Source organism: Gordionus sp. m RMFG-2023, chromosome 1, assembly GCF_954871325.1.
Source record: "Gordionus sp. m RMFG-2023 chromosome 1, tfGorSpeb1-WG-v2, whole genome shotgun sequence".
Classification (NCBI taxonomy): domain Eukaryota; kingdom Metazoa; phylum Nematomorpha; class Gordioida; order Chordodea; family Parachordodidae; genus Gordionus; species Gordionus sp. m RMFG-2023.
Window position 1 is genome coordinate 82,433,413 of NC_088775.1, and position 18,661 is coordinate 82,452,073.

Consider the following 18,661-nt stretch of genomic DNA (forward strand, 5'->3'; position numbering starts at 1 on the left):
TGTTTAAATTATGTTTTTAAAAAAAATCGCTACAAATGGAGTAAATATGTTTTCCCATATTATATGTTTATAATTATACTGGTACTACAAAAGAATAACTTAAATTATTTTAGCTCTACTACCAATTAACAAAATACTGTGAATATAAAGAAGTTATTTTTTAGATCATGAATTCAATTAAAAAACCCCTCATTTATAATGAATGCATTATCATAGCATATTGTTTGACATTAATATAATTACATTTAAAAGGAGAGCAAAAGTTTTATTTGATATCTATGATTTGCAATATATAGATTTGGTCTATGATCAGCAATATCATGGTATTATAATAAGTCTATAATAAAAGTATTAATTTTTACAGAAATATATTTTGTCCTATTTCATCTAAAAATTATTAAAATCACTAGGATTAGAATAAATATAAATCAACCAATCAAATATCTGTTAAACATGGTTGTCAGGTTAGAAAAATTTATGATAAATGGGTGGACGAGTGAATTTTAAAATAACAGACATTCAGACGAGCGGATTAAATTTTTTCTATCTCAGTAACTGTGAGAACTTAATTTAAGGATAAGAAGAAATTAAATTCATATTTTGGCTAAAAGTTATATTAGATCTATGCTGTAGTAAATCAAATTAGGAGGGTATCTAGAAAATCCATATAACTATAGAAATAATAAATTTTTATCCAACGTATTTTCTAGTTTACACTAATCTTGTTATGTTCTTTCAGATGGTTTTTATTTTGCCGGAACAACTGCATTCACTCCACATGTACATATCCTAATAATTGTTGTAACGAAAAATATAAAACATATGATTCTATATTTTGCGGAAACCTAAGATTATTCAAATTTCCAAAAGTGGCGAGATGGAGAAAAGTTTTCATAATCATAAGATACCACGATTAGCATCTTGCGTTAAAATATCCGATCAAAGATTTGAGGTTGTATTCGGATATGATAAAGATTTGATTATAATTTTTAAAACTATATCGAGTAATAGATATGGTATTCAATATTTTGATTATTATTTATAAGAAAATTTATAGATCCAGTTAAGAAGAGATGGAATTTCAGTTTAACAGATCACCAAAAATTAAGTAATGATGTTTTTTCAAGATCTATTTAATAACTAAATGTGAATGATATATTTTATTGATCTCCATGCATTTTTCTGAAAGTCTCAAATTAATTTATTATATGGCAGAAATAATCTTAATTAAATATACCCCCAAAAATATAGATAATTTATTAACCTATCAATAACCTAATTTCAAAAAATAGTTAAAGCTTGTACAATATTGGAACCCCACATAACTTTTAAATCAGGGATTGAAGGTTGCCTCTTACTGGGAAAAGATTATGGTATGTATTTGTGTATTTTTTTTTTTATAATTACTAATATTTAAACTGATCATATTTATATCCAGATATTATTGAAACACAATTTAATATTGCTCAAGCCCCTAAAGACAATATTGATGTTAATAATAATAAAAATGGCCTTAACAAATGTCTTCTATTCTCTCAAATTACCTTAGGTAAGTGCATTCTTAAATCACCAAAACGATTTGATGTTGAATCCTCATTCAATCAAAAACTGATAAATATATTCAAAACTATTCCTTCAAAAATATATGGTTATTATCAAAATAATTTTATTTCATATTAAAATAAATACAAAATTAAAACTTGTTATATTAATACATAATTTTATGAATTTCATAATTATATAACCTGAGACCTCTTACTATCATCATAGTTTATGACAATATCCCTATAAATTAATTTTTTTGTGCCCAAGCCTGATTTAAATTTTTTTTAGTTGTTCAAGCCTGCCCGAGCACATATTTTTTGTTTCAGCTTGGGGATTAAAGTTATTTTATAATTTAAGATTAAATATTGTAATAATCTAAGGCAAAATAAAATATTATGTGTATTTATTGACATATTGCCACTTTAAATAAAAGTATATTTATCCTCCATAAATAGGCTATTATCAATCCCATATAGTTTAAAAACTAAGTATAATATTTTATTTAATTTGTATATTATATAGTAATGAAGATATCAAAAAAGATATCAATAGAATCAGAATATGAATAATTATGATTTTTAACTAGTCACAAAATGTAAATTTTGGAATTCATTAATTTGGGTAATGGAAATTACATAAATGAATGAATGACATGTGTATAATTAAAAATAACATATGATTAGCCCAATCTGAGCCAAAAAAAGTCTTCAATGCCCAATACATAGCCAAACGCTGGTTCAGCAGCCTGTTCAGGCCTCAAGTTATAACAGATACTCATAAAGGAGTGATGGATGGGGAGTATTTTTATTCCTCATTATTGTTTTTCTTAATATCCTTTCATTTCTTAACTCTGCTAGAAATAATTGTAAAATGTATGCCTTGAATGATAGATAAGGTGACCTTTGTCATAATAAATAATTTACCACAAAATATGAATTAAACCTCAAGTTTTTGGTGTCAATTCTTTTTATAAGGTAATTTTCTCAAGTAATAAAAAATCAACTTTAGATAATTAAAACACCATCCTCCCCTAATCGGATTTGGAGAAATGTTCTATTAATATGGGGACATTTTGCAAGATCCCTACCACTTTATTCCCGATAGAATTACAGTTAAACCCTTGAATTTGTTAGTTGTGATGATTTTAATTTTAAAAAATAGTACCTTTATTAGATTTTCCAACCCCTAGAACCTTGGTACTCATTAATATGAAAATGAATTTTTTAGGTGAAGAGGGGAAGTTAACTTCTAGCATCATTGAGCCAGAGGCTATCTTCATACGGAAGCCTTCATTCCCTTGAGGTTGGGAGGAGTCTAGAGGCTATATTTCTTATTTGAATGACATAATCTTTGATAAGTTATAAAAATTTGCAATCAATAATTTTTTAAAAATGGAATTGATCATTACTTTAAATTTGTGCTGTAAACATTTCTAAAAAAATCTAACGCGTTCCAACGTTCATTGACAAAAATCGAACGCGTTCAAGTTCATGTTCAAAAAAAAGGAACGCGTTCATGTTCATAAAACCGTTCAAAATTTTATGATTAATTTTTTTAAAATTAAATTTAATATAAATAAACTTATATTTTTTAATACAATATATTTTAGCCATGTTAAAAAATAATATAGTTTTATTTTGAAAATATAATTATAAATAAAATATAATATAATATAGCGAATAAAAAGATATTTTTATTTATAAAAAAATTTTTTTATTAAATTTTAATAACAATTGTTTTCAAAATATTTATCTGATAGACAGGAACACTTGGCAGTTAATACGGCATTATCCTAAAAACGTGCTCTACAGGGGCGGATGAGGGAATTGGGTATTATACTTAATAAACAGCTCTTTTAACGTGGAGAATTAATTAAAAATATATTGTTTTGTTATTTACAAAAATTGAGATAAGTTATCCTCCTCCAATCCATTCTCTACTCTCGACAAAAAAAAGGATATCTCGAAATTAATAGTTCTCTAGGGTTTTCAAAGCATTTTTTTTCAATAACGCTATAAGTTTATTTTTAATAGGTTCGTTCTGTGGAAGTTTTATCCATGCCCATTGAAGTTTGAAGGCTGGATTTATAATTGCAGAAAGAACATATTGATCCTTATATATGTTCAAATCTTTAAAATAATAAAATATATGTAATAATTGAGAGTGATAGGTTTAATACCTTTTATTAATCCCATTTAATACGGCGTCTATCAATAGTTGACCATATTTGAGGCCACTAATTTTTTTAATTATAAAATAACTATCGTTATTGTGGTGTCAAATATCCCAAATGCATTATTTCTTCAAATTTAATGATTTAGCTTAGTTTATCATATAAAATCATAATTAATATTAAAATCAAATGTCGTTTTAAATTTGAACCTGAAGATTTTGACAATACAATACTTTTTGGCCACATTTTACACTTGGTAAGCATTGGATTGGTTCCTTCAATATAGGATGTTAATGTAAAACATTTATCATATTTGGCCATAGTAATGATAATTCATCTGATTTTGGATTATCGGAATCAGATGATGAGGATTAAATAATAATATCCATGCTTATGCTAATCTATTAAATTAAAATATAAACAATAATCAAATTAATAAATTATGTGTTAAAAAAATTGAAATGTGAAAAGGAAATACACAGCCGATTAAAAAATATAAATAATACATTTTTTAAAAAAATTCGGAAATATTAAATTTTTCAAATAAATAAAAATATTTTTAAAATTGAACGAACGTTAAATTCGAACGCGTTCGTCATAAAAAAGGAACGCGTTCACGTTCAAAGTTCGTCAAAAATAAAAGGAACGTCGTTCATCATTTTTTTCTAAAACACGAACGTGTTCATTTTGAAGCGTTCTTACAACACTACTTAAATAAGTCAATTAGAGGCCTGCAATAGGCGGGATTTTTCAACAAACTCTCCCACTATGGGTTTGAGCGGATGCACTTAAAACCCGCCAGTCGCAGACCTTTGGAGTATGCATTCATTCATTCTTACCTATTTTTTATTTAGATCCTGCGACAAAGAAATGGTCCTTTGCAATCAATGATCATGATAGATTGAGTTAGTACATTAATTAATTTTTAGATATATTTAAGGGTTAACTATTAAGCCTCTCTCCCCTAACCACCCAGAAAACTAACGAGAACATCAATTAAACATAGAACCATCAATTATATAATAATCGTTCCTTGAAATACACTATTCAATAAATGTCATCATAAAATATGCATAATATATTCATCATATTAGCAAAAATAATAGAATACATATAATATAAAATTTAGAAGTGTTTTACCCAGATAATCTTTGCCATAAAAATTTACAATTAATTTTATATCCGTAAAAAATATTTTATGAGTATTTTTAATTCTTTTTTTTTGAAGTTTATTACCATTATTATAAATATATTAAATATACTATATCTATTTATTTATTTGAACTCAGTGAATGCTGTTCAATGTCTGAAGCCTGAGGTAAAAATAGACGGTCTTCCCTCCTTTATTATATCAACTTTTCTTGATAATAAAAAATGTTCTCACAAAAAATTGAAAACCGAACATTTATGTTCCCAGGAATCTTCTGCTTCTTCAAATTCCCAAATAACGTTGAATCCGGAAAAGAGCAATGATTTAGATGATAAGAATGAGAGTGAAGAAGATAAAGATAGCCCCGAGGAAAATATTTTCAAAAAAATAGATCCATTTTTAGTGTCTAGCCTATTTCCATTTCAAAGGGAGGGCATAAAGTTTTTTTAAAATCTTAATATAACTATTATTTTTATTATTATGTTTTATTCTTAAACTTTATAATATATTTAATTTTTCGCTCATTGAGGAAAATGTTGTAAATTTTTTATACAGTATAACTATGAATAAATATACAATATATACCTGAGATATAGGTTATTTCTTATCCACTTTTTGTCAAAAATGATTTTCTTACATATTAATTTTTATAATTATACTATATACTTTATATACATGAAAAAAATCCGAAAAATTTATAAAATAAGTTAAATTATAGCGAATATAATGTTAACCTTCCCATTGAAAACTATAGAAGCTTAATTTTAAAATTGGTTTCTTGTATAATTACAAAAAGTGGAGATGGAATAATCTAATTCGCAGGCGACGATATATCGAAATCTTGATTTAATAAATAGTTATATCAGTATGTGACATTTTGCTTGTAAAACTTTATTTATGTATTTTTTTAAAAATAATTAACCATCTTGCCCAGGCAGAGATCTTCTATTGCTGTAAATTTATCTTAATTAAAATTACTAGTATATAATTTGAATTACTACTTTGAGTTTAAGTTATTTAATCTTATAATCTCAGATTTTCTTTATCAACTATTTTTTTTAACAGATCTAATATATAGGAAAGAGATTTTTAAAAATGCGAATATAATTTATTTCTATATTACTTGAAGATCAATTACCAAATTTAAATTATTTTTGTAAATCTTTATAAAATACTATCAAAATCCAATTTTTCACATTTATTTGCTCTATTTTTTTTTATATAATATTGATTTGTATTTTCTTAAAAAACTATAAATCTGGACCGAATCCTGAAGCTGGGTTGGGGTTTGGCCTACTCAACCCGCTCTGAATTGAACCCCCTTTTAATATTTACAACTTGTTTGATAATTTCGACGGCTTCAGAACCCTTAATTTTCATATCAAATAATAATTTTTTTTAAGGATGGGTATTATCAAAAACGAGGGCAGAATTTTATTGGCCGATGATATGGGACTAGGAAAAACTATACAAGCTTTGGGGATTGCCCATTATTATAGGGAAGATTGGCCTTTGCTTATTGTATGTCCTTCGTCCGTTAGATTCCAATGGCTCGAGGTTAGTATTGGATAATGTACACTTAGTTATAATTTTTGATTGATTAGTTTAGACGTAAAGGATCAGTTATTTTTTCTTAAATACAGTTCTTTATATAATCTCTAGTACTATTTATTACGAAGTCAATCAAAAGATGGGTGCCTTCCATTCCTCACAAAGAAATCAACGTTATAACGTCTTCCGCTGCCTGTTCCAACTCGCGCAATGCGGATCTTGGATTGATCACCATCACGAGTTACGATTGGTTAGCCAGACAACAAGGTATATCGAAAAAGTTGTGCGAATCTGTGAACAATCAAATCAAAGACTGTCGTTCAATCATTCTCGACGAATCTCATTTTATCAAAAATTCCAAAGCCGTTAGGTGTAAAACCGTGATGACCATTGTTAAGGTCTTTTAAATATAATAGATAATATATCGATTAGTTAACAACAATTGCTAACATGAAACGAGGGGTAATCCTCAAGAACGGACCATTACCCCAATTAGTTTATGGAGGGAAGATGTCATATTTAATATGAGAAAAGATAATTGGAACATATTTGTATATGCTTAAGAAAGAGTATTTTCAAGTATATTTCTATACAGTAGTATTTGTTTTAGATATTAAATTAAAAATATTATAAAAAAATGTAATTCATAAAGATCTTATTGTAAAATATGAAAACATTTTTGTTGAGTTATCATGAAATCGGTATCTTTTAAAAATAGTATATTTCAGAGTTGTTAAAGGATCTTATCTAGATATATAAATGTGGTCTCTGTATCTGTATCTGTATCTAGATAGATTTTTGATTAAAATATCTGTATCTAGATATTATTTTAGACGATATATCTGTATCTAGATCCATTGTATCTTTTAACAACTCTGGTATATTTACAAATATTATACAATAATTTGTTCATATTAATACTAAATATTTATTTTCATTAACATATTTTATCAAAATAATGGAAAATTTTGAAATCATTTCCCATAAAAATAGAAGGTATGTATCTGATTCATACCTCAGAAAAAAAAGGCGAATGTTTGATGCACTCATGAATTTATAATTCATCTGTCAATCTTGACGGACTTATCTGCTAGTTATTATTAATAGTAATCATCAAAAAATATTCTAGAAATTTTAGATTGTTATATTACTTTGATTTATAGAAGCTTTAATAAGTCTTATATTAATAAAATATGATTTTATTTTTTTCTTCCATATAATGATCAAAGGGGCCACTTATATTGTCAACTTTTATGAAGGTTTTTTATATTAAAAAAATAATTCTATCATCAAGAATTGCTCTCGTGTCATTTTATGTTCGGGAACGCCGGCCTTATCTCGTCCCGAAGAATTGTACACTCAAATAAAATGCGTCGACAAGCGCATGTTCCCTTCTTTTCACGATTATTGTCTAAGGTATTGCGACGCTAAAAGAAACAACTGGGGATGGGATTATTCTGGATCTTCCAATATGAACGAATTGCAGATTTTACTAGAAAATAGAATTATGATTAGGAGGTATTTTTTTTAAGTAGCAACTTTAAACAAAAAAATAAATATACATTAATATCTCATTAAAAATTTTAATTTTTTAGATTATGCCCAAACTTGTTTTTTTTGTTTGTTTTTATACCTAATGCATTATCCCTCATTCGCGGTTTTAGCGAATTAACGGTGAAGTATAAATTTTTTTTTATATTCTTCCCTGCGAATTCGCGCTAACTCTGAATGAGGGATTACGTCAAAGCTTCCCTAATTGATTGTCATTTTGAAATATTTTTTTTTATTTACATATAAATAAGAAGTTTGTTTTTTACTCTATTTATTACAAAATAAACTTACGTATGCCTCATTTTATTCGATCAATAATTTGGGTAATTTACAAGTAAAAAAACATGGAAGATAAATAATCAAGTTTTAGGCCTATTCGAAAAATGAATACGAATCAAATAATGGATTATTAACAATTTACTACAATGCCAATCGAATAAGAATACTATAAGTAAGTTATTCGATGTGTTCAAAATAATTAAATGCGAATAATTCATTACTATTGTATTCGTTTTTGAAATAGGTCTTTTGGGCGTAGGCTTAGACTAAAAGGAAAGATTAGCTTTGATAAGAGAAAACATTCACTTTATAAGATGTGACCAATATACTTTTGGCGAACATATTTTTTTTTGAAAAATTAACTTATATATTATTAGGTTCGTCTACTTTTGGATGTTCCACTTTTCGTTATTAATTTTTCATAAAATCCTAACCAGGGTTGTATATTTGACCGGTCAAATATTGTCAAATTCAAATAAATATTTTTTTAGACAATATTAACTTTATTTTATATATAATAATAAAATGAATCTATAATATTAATTTTATAATATTGTTTAATTCATTGTTTTTTTCCTGATGTCCAGATCTTCAATCTACTTCTGTTTTAATAAGAATGTTAACCCTGATCGGCCGATTTCTTTTTAAAGAAGAAACTAGGAGTTGTTAGTAAAATGCCACTTCTCTTAATAGGCATGGTGGGTAAATCCCATTCCTCCAACATGAGGCCGGAATCTGATTGTTTCTTATGGAAGTTACTGCTTTCCACATAATTTTCTATTTATTAAACATGCTACTTTTATTTCTGAAGTTTATGATATACTTGAAATATTTTGATCATCACTGTCGTGTATCCTATACTCTTATTTTAATTATGGGAAACTTTGTAACAAATACTATAGACAAGATTTCAATCACACTATTTTATTTCAATAAGTTTTTTCTTTTACAATATATATTTTTTCCGAGAATATTTAAAATTTTACATATCAAAAAAAAAAAAAATAATTTTAAAATAACTTTCTTGCTAAACAATAATAATGATCTATTTTTCTTTAATTTATTGACTAAAATGAATAATATTCAAACAATAAACAAATAATCATTCTTTTATAAAACCGAAAAAAAAGTAAAAGTACAAACCTTTACTGTATTAAGTCACTCCCCCTCCAAATAAAATCCTCAGACATCAGGTTTGTCTCAATCTTTCGAATCATAAATAACCTGTTGAACAACCAATATCTACTGAATTTACCTCTATGATGTGTAAGCGTGTTTTAACGTATCAAGTTGAGCACTGTTGATTGATAGGTAAAATCGAAGTGGGAATATAGGAGCGACTAATGGTCAAGGAAGATTGATATCCAGCAGGAGAAGCCAGATGACTGTGATTTGTTATGGCTGCTGAGGTGTGGGTCATATATCAAGACATGTCCGTCGATTACAACATTTAAGTCAAGAGGAAGAGTGGTATCGGAGGCTCAGCAAGTGGAGGAGGATCACATTCCATTCCCCACATGGAGAGATTCTCATGTCATGAGAATGAATGGAACATAGATTATGTGTCCTATGGCAGGAAATGTCGTGGAATAATTTAGATGAAAATGGTACGGGAAACCAATTCTGAGGATCTGGTAGTAAGAAATTCTAAACGAGAGCCATGCAATAAAAGAGAGAGGGTGGTGCCAGTGGTGGCTATTCCTAGTGACTGTTGGGGAGAATACAGTAAATAACAATAATTAAATAGAGGAACAGAGAGCAGAAGCTCTTATAGATGAGCTAGATATTTGAATAGGTTCGAGACGGTTTGGTATCGTACAAATCTAATGTCTGGGGATTTTTTTTTGAAGGGGGCGTGACGTAATAAAGTAAAAGTTTGTACCTTTGTTTTTAGTTCGGTTTTATCAAAGAAAGATTATTTGTTTAGTTTGAATATTATTTTTGTTTTGCAAGAAAGTTTAAAAAAATTTTCTTTTTGTGGAAATTTTTTAAATATATTCGCGGGAAAAATATATAGTGTAAAAGAAAAAAATTATTGAATAAAATAATGTGATTGAAATCGTGTTTGGTATTTGTTATAAGGTATCCCATAATTAAAATATAGTATAAGAGTATAGGATCCACCACAATTTTCTCTGTGACCATCACAACCTCTTTTAACACTATTTATAGTACCCATTTCTCTTTCATCGATAATACTTCTCTTTTCATCCTCGGCTCTAATAACATTAATATTTTTAAATCCCTAATGATATTTATATTCCAAATTTTCCACATTTCCTCATTTGAAATTTCTAAATTATGTTTACGAAATTTGATAAATGATGAAGAGATTAAAAAAAAATTATACTATTATAAATCAGAGGCTTGGAACCTGGAATGGTACTGTTCTGGTTCTTTCGGTTTCTAATTCGACGCCGTTCCTAGGGTTTCAAGTTTTAATCTGGTTTCAAATTCCGTTAAAATCGGTTCCCGGATAAAATGGATACCGGTTCATAGTTATATAAAAAAAATTTAAATAGTTCCAGGGTTTCTGGCTCTTAACTCTGATCATAAACTATGTTTATTTTTTGCGAATATTTATTTTATCCAAGAATGAAAGAGGACGTATTAGATGAGTTACCGCGAAAGAGTAGATTTATGGTACTCTTGGACACCAAATCGTTAGCGGCCAAGTCATCCAAGTCCTTAAACCATTGGGCCAAAGCCATGGAAAACAACAAATTAAAAGTTTTAAAAATTGTTAACTTTACTTTATAGATCATGAAATGTTGTTTTTTTTTTAAAAAAAAATCGGGACGATTGATGATTTACGAATAAGAAAAAAAATAGTCCATCTGAGTTTAAGGCAAAGTTATGCAAGATATGAAGGAGATTCCTATATAAATATTCAAATTTTTATTACAAAATTAAGTTACAATTTTAATTTATTCCTATTTAAAACATATATATTTTTCCTCATAGGCTTGAAAACGTCATACCTGAAAGGTCCACCTCCAATCGGTTGATGCCGGGCCAACATTACCCAGACTGTTTAGTTTTGAGCGGTCTGGGCCATTCATTTGTCTAAACTGCACAGCTCAGGCCCCTATTGCCTCATTAAAATATCGGGGGGGGGGGGCACCTTCTTAGTCAGTATCCATTTTGTAATTGAATAATTTATTAGTCTGTGGGGGGGGGGGGTCATAGGGGCTCAAGCTCCATTTACATTCATTCTACCCGGTGAACACTATAAGATAGATGATAGATAATAAACTGTATCTTCTGTTTCTCTGTGCATTTTTTATTTTTAAAATAAAAATTTAATCACATTTTGTTAAAGGGCATGGAAAAAAGGGGCGCCTTGTTGCAATATTTTAAGGAGACAGCGTTAGCGAAATCTCCCGCCGTCGTTAATTATATATCCGATTTTTTGGAGTGTCAAGAGAAATTCATAGTTTTTTCGCATCATAAAGCCATGATTAAAAGTATTCATGACTTTTTGGACCAAGAGGTGACATATATCAATTTATATAAATGTAAAATAGCCCCTTTAAAGCGTTTTTCGAGGCATGATTTGAACTGAACCCTTAGCCGCGAACACGTTTAAACTAACGGTTTCGATTCGGATTCAAAGAAAAATTGAATATACTAATATAGTATAAGAAACACATATTACAGTTCGTGTCCGTTTTATTTTACTCTAAGATTTATTTTATTTCCATTATAGGAAATTAAATTTCCCGGCCAATTTAAAATTTTCGATTTTATAGCGATTTTCATCGACCATTTGCTTAAATAAAATATCTACAATAATTTTTTCCCGTCCTGCCAAATTTTTCATCAAAAATTCTTTTTACTTTAAACCCAAACGAAACTTTTAAATAAAAAACTCAACCCGAACACGGCAATAAAAACTTTTAATCTAATCACTGCCTCGAAGCACCAGCTATTTGATACTTTAAAAGCCTGTTTATAACTGAAACCATTAATAGATATCAATGGTAGAGTCTTACACATTTTTTTAAATTATATTTATGATAATATAATAATTTTACACTAGTAGTGGGGGAAAGGGGAGGGAGGGGATATGTGAAAATATTATTCGCTTAAAATTAATATGTCACATGCTTGGTGATTATTATAGAGTTCTAATTCCACTAAAAATTAATGTTAGAAAAAAGCGTTTTAATTTTTTTTAAAAAAACGACATTCATTTTGACTTTAAACCACGAGATCTTTTTAAAAAAATTCCAATTAACCTTTTTGTGAATAATCCTGCATTCAGAGTTAACGTGAATTCACGGCGAAAAGTAAAAAAATCCCTAAGATTATTTCACGTATATATAATATAATCTCTGACCATATCATTTAAATAACTTAATTTATAAAAACTTATTTCTTGATAATCTATGCATAATAATAATTTTTCTAATTTTTCCAATAATAACATTTAAATTGTCTTATAATAAATTGTATGAACTTCAAACATATGATTTATACTATTCGCAATAAATATGTAAAATCTTCTACAATAGTTTATTGAACGATCGTTTACTTTCAATATATCACGTATTATGAGTGATAAATATTCCCGTTTTAAAAGACATAAATATATATTTTTAAAAAAAAATCACTACATTAAAAAATGGTTTCTTGTTGGAACCTAATATAATTACAATTTGTCATAATAATTCAACGGGATATATTTTTGCATAATTATTATGTTTGTGGATAAATCTAAATAATAAATTTAGTAAAATGTATATTTGATTAAAAATATTTTTTTTTTCGATTAGTAATTTAAGTCAAATCGTAATGAATTCGATTAACAAAATCCTAACTAACAATTTTTCTAAAAATTCCTCTAACATTACCTATATATTAGAGACTTGCAGGCCCTGGTACACGGGCCGGGCCGTATTTTTTATATTTTCAATATACCCAGAGTAGGTTGTATATTTTAAATGGTCATTATTAGCTATAAAAATCCGGGTCTGAAAATATAAAACCCAGGCCGTGAAAATTTTTTAAAAAAGAAATACGGTTCGGGCCGTGCAAATGTCTCTGACCTATACATTATCAATTATAGGCCTAAATTTCTTTTATAATTTTGAATTATAATTTACAGTCAAATGTCATTCTAAATAGACTTTAATTGATTTAGTTTCTTTATTTTTTAATACAAAAGAGATTATTTTCTATGTTTCCTCAAGAATTGAAGATATGTGTTTTTATGAATCCATGATATATAATTTTAAAAAAAACATAATATTTTTTAAATATATGCTTTTAAAATACATCAAGGATATTAACCATGTAGTAATCGACGGTAAAACGAGTAGCGAAGCTAGACAGCAAAACTGCAACGAATTTCAAAACAAACCAAAGTGTAGAGTCGCATTACTTTCTATCACAGCTGCTAACGCGGGTATCAACCTTACATCTGCTAAAACGGTTATATTTGCAGAACTCTTCTGGAACCCAGGGGTATGTAGCATTACTATGAAATCTATATAGTAATTGAATTACTACTATTTATGTAATAAATATTTAGTTTTAAATGGAAGTGGTCAGTTGTTTATTGACCATTTCATTATAAGTATAAACTAAATATGAGCTATCAGTGCTGTTAAACGCTACTTTGAATCATGCACTACCACTCTTTTTCAAAAAAAAGAAGAATGCTCCAGAGTTGTTAAACGCTACTTTTAAGAGTAGCGCGCTACCGCTATAGCTATTTGTAGTGTTGTTAAATGGCTCATTTTGAGCCGATTTTTAAAAACGGCTAAATCCATATTTTAGCTAGAAAAATATTACCTAAACCTCGAAATTTCGCTAATTCATGTCTAGACCTTTGTGCCATCTATGAGCAAAATCTTCAGACTTGCGTAATATTATTTTGGATAAAATATTGAGTTAGCCGTTTTTAAAAATCGGCTCAAATCGAGCCGTTTCACAACACTAGCTATTTGTTAAAAAAAGTAGCGCGCTACCGCTATCGCTATTTGTCAAAAAAAGTAGCTCCTTTTTAAGCTACTTTTTATAAAAAAAATTTACAAACTTATTTTTTGCTTATAATGTTATTATTTAGTAAATATATATAAATCAACATTTATAAATATTAAAATATAGTTAGTTTTGATTATAAAAAAATTTATGTAATAAAAATAAATATTTATGGTAATTAATTTGTTGCATTTTAATATAAAATCATTTTAATATTATCATCCCCAAGTCTAGAGCGACGATCAGAAAGTATAAGTTTTGCCTTATTAAATAATCTCTCGACACTAGCACTTGAGGGTAAGGGCGTATTTAATCTTATATACATATTTTTAATATAAGATAGATTATCAATAATTTTATTTGCAAGTACATCGTATGTCTGGCATCCTATTATCATTTTGAGGGCTAATGCCACAGATCTTCTTTTGTTCTAGGATCTAGCTAATGGCCTGTGATTCCCAAATAAGCTCAAAAATATTTAATCAGATCAATTTATAAAGTTTTTACCTTCTGTTATGTGTTCAACTATCTTCCGTGGTACATATATATGATATCTCTGATAACTCTACTATTAGAGTATCTTTCATCATTTTAAAGTTATCTGCTATTTTATTCATTAGTGTCTGGCGGCATAAAATTGTTGAACCAGGGGGATAGAGTTTTAATCATCATGGTAAATGATGGATTATCAACTAAGGACATTGGCTGAACTGTATAAATTATAAAATCAACAATAACTTTATCAGCCAATTGAAAAATATTGTCATTTGCATTATTAATTAATTTGGTTTGAATTGAATTAGTCTTTTTGGATGTAGAGTCGCCTATTAAAAATTATTTAGATGTTTCTCCATTTCCTTAAAACTCATGAACAGTCTTATAAAATAAATATTATTAGAATGTAAAAATGACAATTTACCTATAGGTGTTTCTTGAGGTTATAGCTACTGGATTGATTTGAGGAAATATTTTTTTTACATTTTAAACAAATAAATTTGAAACCAATTTTGGTTATATATTTATTTTAAAAAATTTTCAAATCTAGGGAATGGGAAATTTGTATTATAGCTATTAAGAACATTTTCTTCCCTGGTATCTTCCATTTCATTAATGTCATTGTCTGAATCACTTTCAACCATTTGGATATCTATAGGCGATGACATTTTAAATTATTAACACGTGATTTAGGTTTATAAAACAAATGTAAATATAAATTACAAATTGAAATTATATTTTAATTTCAAAATTAAATAATAAGTCATAAAAATTATAATTAATTATGATATTATATTTAAATTTTCATGTTTACACTTACCTTCATTATATTTTTTTAAAGTAGCTACTTTCAAAAAAAGTAGCACGCTAAAAAATTAAATAATTACAAAAAAAGTAATCGCTATTAGCTATAGCTACCAAAAAAGTTAGCGGGCTAATTAGCGCGCTACTTAACAACTCTGGAATGCTCTAATCGTTAGTTGCTATTTTATTATACTTAAGTGAAAAATTTACATTTTAATAATAAATCCTTGAGCAACCCAGGAAATTATCATTAAATGGTAAAGAAGAAGAATATTGCCATTCTTAATCCCAAGGGATAACTGAGGGAATGGAGTATTTTTATAAAAAATATTGGGTATGTCCTAATTCAAAAAAAGATTTACATATTTTTAATTCTGCATATACAGTGACATTAATACTAATCTAAAATTACGATTCATTTATTAAGATGCATTAAAAAGTGGGCATACTAGATATGAGCGAAACCCGGCCAAAGATTTTCAGACCGGACTGGTTCAATTGTGCCAAATATTTTTATAGATCACGGATTTTGGAAAAAGTTTTTAAATCTGATAATTAGGCAGTCGTTTTATTTCGAAAACAACTTATAAAAAAATATGTTTTAAGGGGTTGGTCGGCTAAATATAATTACCAACCTGGCCAAAAATCTTATGGAAAATTTTTATCAGGTTTGTGCCGCGTTTCAACCAGGTTATTTTTAAAATTCATCTACCCACCTGTTATAAATATTTTTAATCCACCACCCACTTCTTGTTTAAAATTGTTTTAACCCGCCCATTTCAGACCTCTAATTTGTTACGATCCATCAGAGGCGTCACTAGCATTTACAATCTCAGAGGGCTCAAAAATTATTTTCAAAATTACCTTCTTTTTTTTTTAGCTAAAATTTTCAAAATGACCTTTTTTAAGTTTAAATTATCCAAATTTATTTTTTAGCTAATATCTTCAAAATTACCTATTTTTTTAACTATATCAAAATTACCTTTTGTATAAAAATATAATAAAAATTTTGAGCGTTACTGCAATCCATTAGTATTTCAAATTAATAATATTTTATATATTCATAAATTAATTTGTATTATTTTTCTTACAAATAAAAGATTTTGGTTCAAGCAGAAGATAGAGCATACAGAATAGGCCAGGAAAATGACGTGGTAATACAATATTTGGTGGCAAAAAATACTGCAGACGATTTTATATGGTAAATTAATTTTAAGATATATTTTTTTTTTAAATTTGACTCATCTATCAACATTTAAAAAAATATATATATGTTATATTACCAGTATATATATTTAATCAATCGTGCACTGCCATATAACATAATTTGCTGTTTATTTTATAAAAGCACTATGCATTTGTTTATAAATAATATATTTCAAAATTATTATGTATTTATAACAAATTCCAAAGGTATACTTATTTATTATCACATTCATATTTTATTTTTTTAATGTTATTATAATGTGTCTATGGCGACCATATGATTAATTTACTTAAATTTGCAAAAGATGGAGCATCCTAATCTGATAAATGTTCACCCATTAAACTCATATATTTCACATTAAGTGACTTTCTATCTTTTGTTGCCATATCATTTCATTCTTCAAAATCAAATATACTCTTTCAGGTTCTGCGTTGCTTATACAAAATGGTGTTTACCATTTTTTTTTGCATTTCTCAATGGTATTAGGAATGGGAGAAACACCAGATTAGATTTATCCAAAAAATTTTCAAAGTCATATGGATCTATATTAAATTTTAAAGAAATGTGGTAAATTTTTCTACTTAATCATGCCATTGAAAGTATGTTTTTAAAGGTCCAAGATCTATGTTTATAAAATTAAAAAAACTCATTTTTGTGTAAATTTGAAATCACGGTAAAGGGCAAGATACTTTTTTCCCAATTGAAAGATCCTTTTCACAATTGCCCAATTTTCTAAATTTTGATTTGTGTATGCTGATCTACTAATAATTTGTCAGCTCTTAGTAAGTGGGAAATAAGATAAGTTGCCAAACATAAATTTTAAATGCTAAACATGTAACCCCAACCTGTAACATAAATAAATGTGCTAATTAACTCTTTATTTGTGATTTTAAAAAATAAAAAATTTAACAAACCGTTCGCATATGTTGCAAATGGGTTCGATCAGCTGTTGTAAACCCGTTCCATTAGATTGTATAGAACCTCTTATAAAATTGTCTAAGATTTATATGCTTTGTAAATGGTAGTATTTTCAAAATTTTATTAAAAAACATGCATATAAATTATTCAAAAATGGAAAATAACGTAAGTGAATTTTCTTAAATCCGATTTTCCCTAAAAAATTTTCCTTCTATTTTTAAATGTATATTGATAATACATGGTATTGGCTAAGCTATTTTAATCAGGCAATAATTTTTATAAATCAGCAATTCCGAATCAGTTCATTAATAATATTTTTTTTTAAATATCAGCCTGTTCTCATAATTTTATTTTTTGACCATGTGAAAAAGTATTTTGTAGCACACTGGTCAGGGTTTAGGGGCCATGCGAATCTCCGATGTTAGCCTAAACTTAATTATGGATAATTGAATGTAACATATAATACACCTTTTTTTATTTTATATAAAAGGCCATTGGTCAAGTCAAAATTAAAAGTTCTGCAGGGAGCTGGATTAACGAATGAAGATTTTTCCAAAGCTAATACTCATCAACAAGTAATTTATACTTTTTTGACATTTAGAACAAATATTTTGAAAATCTATTTTTTTAGATATGTGAAGATAAAACTCAAACAAAAATAATGGACTTTTGGGATAAAGTGTTATCGGAAGAAAATTGGGAAGAATTTGATGATGATTAATGTATTTTATAGATTATAATTCAAACCAATTATTATAATTAATATTTAAAGTATCCTTGTGTTTTCATTATAATGCTTACTTTGTATTATATTTCATATCACCTTAACAGAATAAAAGGCTTGATTTATATAAAAACTCTAATTTTAATAAAATGGCCAGACCTTAGGATCGAACTCATTCTCGCACCATTTACATTTATTAATTCAAAATGTTTAATTCATTTGAGAAAATATATTTATATCACTTTTGATGCTTATAAACATAGTTTCAAATCAGAA

General features: G+C 27.4%; 1 protein-coding gene across 1 annotated transcript; it reads left to right on the forward strand.

The window, feature by feature from the left end:
* Window positions 1-484: 484 nt before the first annotated feature.
* On the forward strand, window positions 485-18,408 carry LOC135930821 (SWI/SNF-related matrix-associated actin-dependent regulator of chromatin subfamily A-like protein 1). The gene is made up of 16 exons (XM_065467610.1): window positions 485-496; window positions 851-1,016; window positions 1,058-1,108; window positions 1,293-1,373; window positions 1,439-1,648; window positions 4,573-4,623; window positions 5,008-5,308; window positions 6,272-6,425; window positions 6,548-6,817; window positions 7,714-7,937; window positions 10,844-10,979; window positions 11,572-11,742; window positions 13,536-13,718; window positions 16,637-16,737; window positions 18,152-18,236; window positions 18,293-18,408. Exons 1-16 carry the CDS (start codon window positions 485-487, stop codon window positions 18,380-18,382), a joined length of 2,286 nt encoding a protein of 761 aa, XP_065323682.1. The 3' UTR covers window positions 18,383-18,408.
* The last annotated feature ends 253 nt before the right edge of the window (window positions 18,409-18,661 follow it).

Excerpts from the sequence above, each read along its gene's own strand:
- LOC135930821 (XM_065467610.1), top strand. Across the intron at positions 1,109-1,292 it reads AACAGATCACCAAAAATTAA|TTAAAGCTTGTACAATATTG; the intron begins GTAATGATGTTT and ends TTCAAAAAATAG. Across the intron at positions 16,738-18,151 it reads ACTGCAGACGATTTTATATG|GCCATTGGTCAAGTCAAAAT; the intron begins GTAAATTAATTT and ends TTTATATAAAAG.